The sequence below is a fragment of the Oryctolagus cuniculus genome, chromosome 3 (genome assembly GCF_964237555.1).
Source record: "Oryctolagus cuniculus chromosome 3, mOryCun1.1, whole genome shotgun sequence".
Lineage (NCBI taxonomy): Eukaryota > Metazoa > Chordata > Mammalia > Lagomorpha > Leporidae > Oryctolagus > Oryctolagus cuniculus.
The window spans coordinates 3,098,103-3,104,788 of NC_091434.1; the positions used below are offsets into that span (position 1 = coordinate 3,098,103).

The 6,686-nt window shown below is 59.9% G+C and overlaps 1 protein-coding gene across 1 annotated transcript; it reads left to right on the forward strand.

The window, feature by feature from the left end:
• The first annotated feature begins 474 nt into the window (after positions 1-474).
• LOC138849152 (YLP motif-containing protein 1-like) lies at positions 475-6,188 on the forward strand. The gene is made up of 3 exons (XM_070071501.1): positions 475-582; positions 1,737-4,459; positions 5,850-6,188. Exons 1-2 carry the CDS (start codon positions 475-477, stop codon positions 2,736-2,738), a joined length of 1,110 nt encoding a protein of 369 aa, XP_069927602.1. The 3' UTR covers positions 2,739-4,459; positions 5,850-6,188.
• The last annotated feature ends 498 nt before the right edge of the window (positions 6,189-6,686 follow it).

The following is a 6,686-nucleotide window of genomic DNA, read 5'->3' on the forward strand; positions in this document are numbered from 1 at the left end:
CCCCAGTGAGGACACAGGAGAGCAGGTGTAACAGCAGCCAGGTCTTGCGGTGGCCAGTCCAGTCCCTGGAGACCTAGCCCCCCCCCCCCCATCCCAGGTGGAGCCCCTGACCGTCTCCCACCACCACCACCTCTCACCCAGTGCTGCCTCACTGGGGGCCTGGCCTCCAGCACACGCCCTTTGGGGGAAACCACACCCTAACCACAGCACTGTCTGAAGGAAAGCCGGTGGGCTGGGGTGGGGTGGTCTTTGCATGGCTTTGCACCGGGGCCTCAGGTAACGCCCCTGTAACCCACTCCAGCGGCTCTGACCCTGGGCCCCCTTCCAAACGCACCCACTGAGAGATGACACACAAAGCCTCTCTCATGCTCAGCCGGTCAGATGTGAGCTGGAGACAGTGGGGCTCCCGGCCGCAGTGCGTGATGACGGACAGTTCAAGTTTACAGGCTTGGAGGCTTGGGGTTACCTGTCGACATGCATCTCAGATCCAACTCGAACTCCTTGACCCAGGATGGGCCCTTTCATGCACACAGCAACCCTCAGCCCCGAGTACAGCCCCTGAGCTGCGGCCCTGCCATGCCCGTGAGGGGTGCCCTGTCTACACCACCCCGAGTTGGGGTTCACACGCTCGGATCACAGGTCCAGCCCACATCCGGTGGCCTCCCAGGAAGGGGAGTTCCTGCTGTCAGGTCAATGTCACTGACAGCAGAGGTAGCTGAATGTGTCTGGGGGGAAAAGGTAGCACCTGTGGCAGGGGAACCTCCCCACACCTTACTGGGAACCCCCAAACCCGGGTCTGCCCGCCCACCGTGCAGAAAACCAATCCTGACATCCACTTGGTGGAAGGAAGTGGGTGTTTACTACAAAGCACAGAGGCAGGAGCCGACAGCTCTCGCTTAATGCCCGGGCCCCTGGAGGAGTTGGGGCCAAGGCTCTTATAGACTGAAGCTGGGGCCGGGAGGTGTGCAGTCAGCTTGTGTCCAGGTTCTGGTTGGGCAATGGGGCTCGAGACCTTCCTTGGATTGGTCAGCAATGCCATGCTCTTTAGGGGACTTCTGATGGCCAGGTGGGCTCTGGTTGGTCTGGGGGATCACAGGTAGGGGATCCTTACCTGCTGCCCAGGCCTGGAACTCCCCTGCCTGGCCCTGGAATCCCTAAACAGCACCCTCAGACGCGGCTCCCTTCTTGGCCTTTCCCCAGGACCTCGTAGCAGCAGCGGTAACACCACCTCCGTCACTGAATCCCATCTGATAAAGGACAGGTAGGACACCTGGGACGCAGGGAGACGGCCGGGGGCGGGCCTGCCTCTCATTACAGTGCTTTGTTCTCACAGCCCACGCTGTCCACCACTCCCCGGCCCTGCCCACAGCTGTCCACCACTCCTGGGCCTGCCCACGGCTGTCCACCACTCCCGGGCCTGCCCATGGCTGTCTACCACTCCCTGGGCCTGCCCATGGCTATCTACCACACCTCGGCCACCACTCCCCTCCCTGCCCAAGGCAGTCCACCACTCCCCAACCCTGCTCACGGCAGTCCGCCACTCCCCAGGCCTGCCCACGCTGTCCACCACTCCCGGGCCTGCCCATGGCAGTCCACCACTCCCCAACACTGCCCACAGCTATCCGACACTCCCCGACCCTGCCCACGGCAGTCTGCCACTCCCCAGGCCTGCCCACGCTGTCCACCACTCCCGGGCCTGCCCACGGCAGTCCACCACTCCCCAACACTGCCCACAGCTATCCGACACTCCCCGACCCTGCCCACGGCAGTCCGCCACTCCCCGGGCCTGCCCACACTGTCCACCACTCCCGGGCCTGCCCACGGCTGTCCACTACTCCCGGGCCTGCCCATGGCTATCTACCACACCTCGGCCACCACTCCCCTCCCTGCCCACGCTGTCCACCACTCCCCGGCCCTGCTTGGTGACCGGAAGGGCGTCTCCACCCCTCCCCTGCTCTGCCGGCTGCAGGGAGCTGCAGGCAGCGGCTCTGTCCCAGGGACGAGGGCCACCTCCCACATGCCCCCTGCCTCATTTCCCACTGTTGTCTCCAAGTCTCGTGCTGGTCCCGGACGCCTGCCACCAGGGTCTCTGTTTGTGCAGGCTTCAGCCCCTGCCACCAGCTTCCGGCACCAGCAGCCGCCCGTCAGCTCTTGCGTCTGAGCACAGCCTGCGGCCCAGAGTGGGGGACGTTCTCCCACAGCGCACAGAAGCTGCGGTGTGGGCGAGGCCGCCCTTCAGGGCCCCTGAGCAGCAGGTGTCAGAGAGGAGGGCCGAGGTGCACAGTCCAGCTGAGAGCACGCTGTTACATCAGGGCGACGTGAGCCGGGCGAACCTGAGCGTCTACGACAAAGCGAATTGGGTAGCTAGGCTGCGCACGTGCAGGGGAAGTCCACACACCCCTCCCGGCCTGTTTTCCCGCCCGGAACATGGGGGAAATGTTCCCTGCCACGAGGAGTTACTGTGGGATTATTTGAAAAACTCAAGCCAGGTGCATCTCTGTGCCCTGCAGGGTAGCCATGCACTTCCTGCTGTCTTCCCGCTCGGCCTCCCTGCCGCCTGGCTGTGCGCCCCTCTGCAGCGACGCCTGTTCTACCTGTCGGCCTCACGCCTCACCCAGCGCTGCCCACAGTACCTCTGGCCGTGTGAGAGGCAGCTCTGCTGTGACCATCAGCTGGCACTGTGGCTGTCACCGTGGCTGCCCCGGCCACGTGAGGCCGTGGCGTGTCCTGGTGGGTGATGGTGGTGAGTTGCCTGTTCCCAGTGGCTGTGGCTGATGCTGACGGGGATTACGGCCTCAGAACACGCTGCTAGGGAGGCCTGTGTTTTGGGTGACGGTTATGCTGATGGCCCACAGCTGCCCACCGGATGTCAGAGTGGGGAAAAGGGACTTTGAGGCCCACGGAGCCCACGGAGGGTGAGGGTGGCGGCACCACTCAGGGCTGTGCTGGTCCGAGTTCTGGTGCTGATGACAGTGTCACAGACTGGGTACGTTTGAAGAAAAGGGCTTGGTTTTGGCTGTGGCTGTGGAGGTCCAAGCCCGGGCTGTGCCTGTGGCCGTGTTGGGGGCAGAGCCCTGTGCTGCGCAGACACAGGGCATGCACACGTCTCTGCAAGTCACTCTCCTCCCTCTGTGAAGTCACCAGGATTCAAGCGTGGGGACTGCGCCCTGACGACCTGCGCTCCCGAGACCCCACCTACCTCTAGGCACCACGGTAGGAGTGAGTCTCCACCCCGGCAGTACCTCCCCGTGGGGCTTAGATTCCAACCTGAGGGGCAAACCATATACAGATCATAGCGAGGAGAAGGCTGTCAGGAGTGGTGGCCCCCAGGCGGCCCGGAGGCTGCAGGAGTGGGCAGAGCACTTGTCGCAAAGCCCCTGAGCCTTGGGTCAGACCAGTGGGAGGAGCCCGCTGGCACAGCACAGGGACAGGGGTGGCCCTAGGTGGACAGGCCCCACGGGACAGGAGGGTGGAGGGCAGCCTGGGTGGGCAGGTGTGGGGAGCTTGGGTGGTGGAGGGAGCTGGCCTACGAGCCAGGGAGAAAATACAAAAGAAACCACAAGGTGGCGCCCAGCACAAAAGAATTCCAGGTGCAGTGAGAACCCAAGCTTGGTGACAGAAACCGGCCAGGCCCACACCCGGCGCCTAGCGTTTCCTGGGTGTCCTTGGTTTCTCCTTTTCTGGCGTTTCTATGTTGGTTCCGACCACCTCCTCCCACAGTCGAGTTCAGCACAGCCGGGCAGCCTCGGGAGCTCAGCTGACGGTAAGTTGGCATTGGCACGGTGATCTGGCAACACCAGCGACCCCACAGAGAAACCAGCCCTGCCACTCAAGACTGTCTGGATGGAGCCCCCGTCCCCAGCGACCCCCGGGGCGTGGAGAGAGGGCAAAGTCGGAGCGGCGGGCGCCTGGCCTCAGGGCCCGAGCCTGGGGTTCCGCCCCGGTCTGGAGACTCTGGGCTACTGAGGAGCTTGGTCCCACGCGAGCATCGTGCTGGGTCCACATGTGCACGTGGCTTTGCTTTTGTGCGTGACACCTCCGTGCCCTGCGACCCACCAACACAACAGCTGCTGAGAGCCGCACGCACGCACGGGGCGCCAGCCCAGGCCAGGCAAGGCCGCGAAGACCTGAGTGTGGCCCTGGAGGGGACCAGGACGACCGGCATGCAGCGGGAAGGAGCCCAGACCTCTGAACTTGAAGCCGGAGGGTTTTGTGTCCCTGTGGAAACTCATGTGAACAGCAACTGATCACAAACGTGCTCTCCTTGTACCCACCCCTCGGCGTGCGTCTGCAAAAGCCTCGGCCTCTCTCGCAGCAGGCGGAGCCTGGGCCCCGCTTGGCACCCCTTTGTGGGACGCAACCTGCCCGCCATGCCCCTCTCCGCCCCCCACACCACAAGGCCACCGTCCTTGAGCTAAACTCCAGAGCCATCCACGCTGAGCACTGGATCCTAACCAGGGTGCGTGCCTGTTCCCGGGGTGCTGAAAACTCAGGTCCTGATACGAAGGCTTGGAAGGGTTTGTCCTGGAGATGGGACCCCGTGTTACGTGCGTTTTGCGTATCTCGTCTACACACCCAAGTCACGTACGAACTCAACAGCAGACAGAACAGTGAGCCGGCTCCCCGCTCTGCAGACCCCGGGAACTCTGTGTGCTGGCTTGGGGGGCTGGCACAGGGGTGAGAGCGAGGGCGGCAGTGCCCTGGGATCCTCTGCTGGCCTGGAGCCGGTTCCGCACTCAGAGCCGGGAACGCTGGCCCCAGGCTCGCTCAGCCTCTTTCCCCGCCGCCCCTGCACCGTCTGCTCCGTCCCCGAGGCCTGGGGTCTCGCCCGTTGCTGACAACCGTCTTCCTTGCAAACATGGCCTGGCTCTGGCCTCCAAACGCAGGATTTCTGCTTCATTGCCACTTCATTTAGCATTCAGAAGCAGCTGTTCAGGTTGTAATTTTTGTTTTGCGAAGGGGCAAGTTAGCAAGCTCAGAAGGCGCGACGGCCTGCACAAAGCGTGCGAGTGCCTTGGCGAAGCCGAAGGGGCAAGGCGGCTCCCGCGGCTCCAGGCAGGAGAGGGAACGCACTCAGCCAGCCCGCCCTGTGCACCCCTCCGCTGGGGGGGGGATCCCTGGGACCCACTTCCAAGTGCCAACCACACGAGGAAACGAGGGTCTTGATTTGCACGTCGACTCAGACGTCACCTGGAAAGACCCCGATGCACTCCCCTCTAGACTCTCCCAAACAAAAAGGCAGGACCCCCCAGACCCTGGGGGAATCGGCTGAAGGGAGGCACGTGGTGTAGGTGTGGCCAAGTGCACGCGGTGGGACGCTCAGAGGCCCTTGACTCTACTCCACAACGTGTGCCGCCTGTGCAGGGTGGGCTCGCCTTGTTACTGTCCCCTGGGGCCCTGATGAGACCCCCGTGCCTGGGCTGTGGGAGAACGCGGCCACTCTCCCCTTCCATTCCCCAGATCCCTGAACGGTTCCCTCTCATCCCGGGTGTCTTCACTCCCGACGCCCGGTCGTCCCGTCTCCTGTGCGTAGGCCAGGGTGCTTAGTGCCAGACACGAGAAGAAGGGGTGGGGGTGCACATCCCAGGACGCAGCCCCGGGGGCCACGCGCGAGCTGAATGCCAGGACCGGAGCCCTGACAGGCGCAGGAGAGACAGGAGAGGGCGATCTGCCGGGGAGCAGGAACCGGGGTGCTCCCTCCCGGCCCCCAAGAAGCAGGTGCAGAGACAGGATGGCACGTGCGAGAATTTCATCAGGGAAGATGTGGGGAGGGGAGGTGGGAGGGGGCCGGCTGGGCGGGAAGAGCCCTCCGTCGGTGATGGGGCCCGGCGCGATTGTGCACTTCCCAGGCCGAGGACACAGTGGCGCCCCCTAGTGGGCCTCGATGTACACGTGGAGAGTCGAGGAGCCTGAACCCCAGCAAACCTGACAGCACAGCCGTCCCGGGCACAGGCACGGAGAGGGAATTAAAACTGGCTTCACCTAATAATGAAACCCGCTGACGTCAAGGTTTTGTATATATATGTCTCAAATATATTGTATATGTGTATGTCTAATACATATCACACAGGTCTGATGCGTGTATGTCTAGCATATATTTTATATATGTCTAACATATTACATATATCTAACACATATCTTATATGTCTAACACTTTTGTATGCATATGAGCAAGTATGTCTAATATATATTTATATATGCCTAATGCAGTATGTATAATATCTTATATATGCTGAATAAATACATTTTATATGTCAAATATTTATGAGACATGTCTGATATATACTCTATGCATATATGTGTGATATGCTTTACATATATAACACATTATATCCTAATAACTATCTTGTATATTTAATTTGCATTTTATAAGTATATGTCTAATATTTATTATATGTGTCTAATATATATTATCTGTCTAATATATATTATCTGGCTAATATTTCTCTTATTTGTTTCTAATGTGTATTTTATATGTATATTCTAATATATCTTACTAACCTAATATATATTTTACGCATGTCTAATACATGTTTATATGCATATGTCTAGTAAAAACTATGAGTGATATAGATGTCTGACACATTTTACATGTATATGTCTGAAGTATATTTTATATGCAAATGTCTAACATGTAGTAGTGTGTATGTAATGCATGTCTAACATATATTCCCCTGTCAGACTGC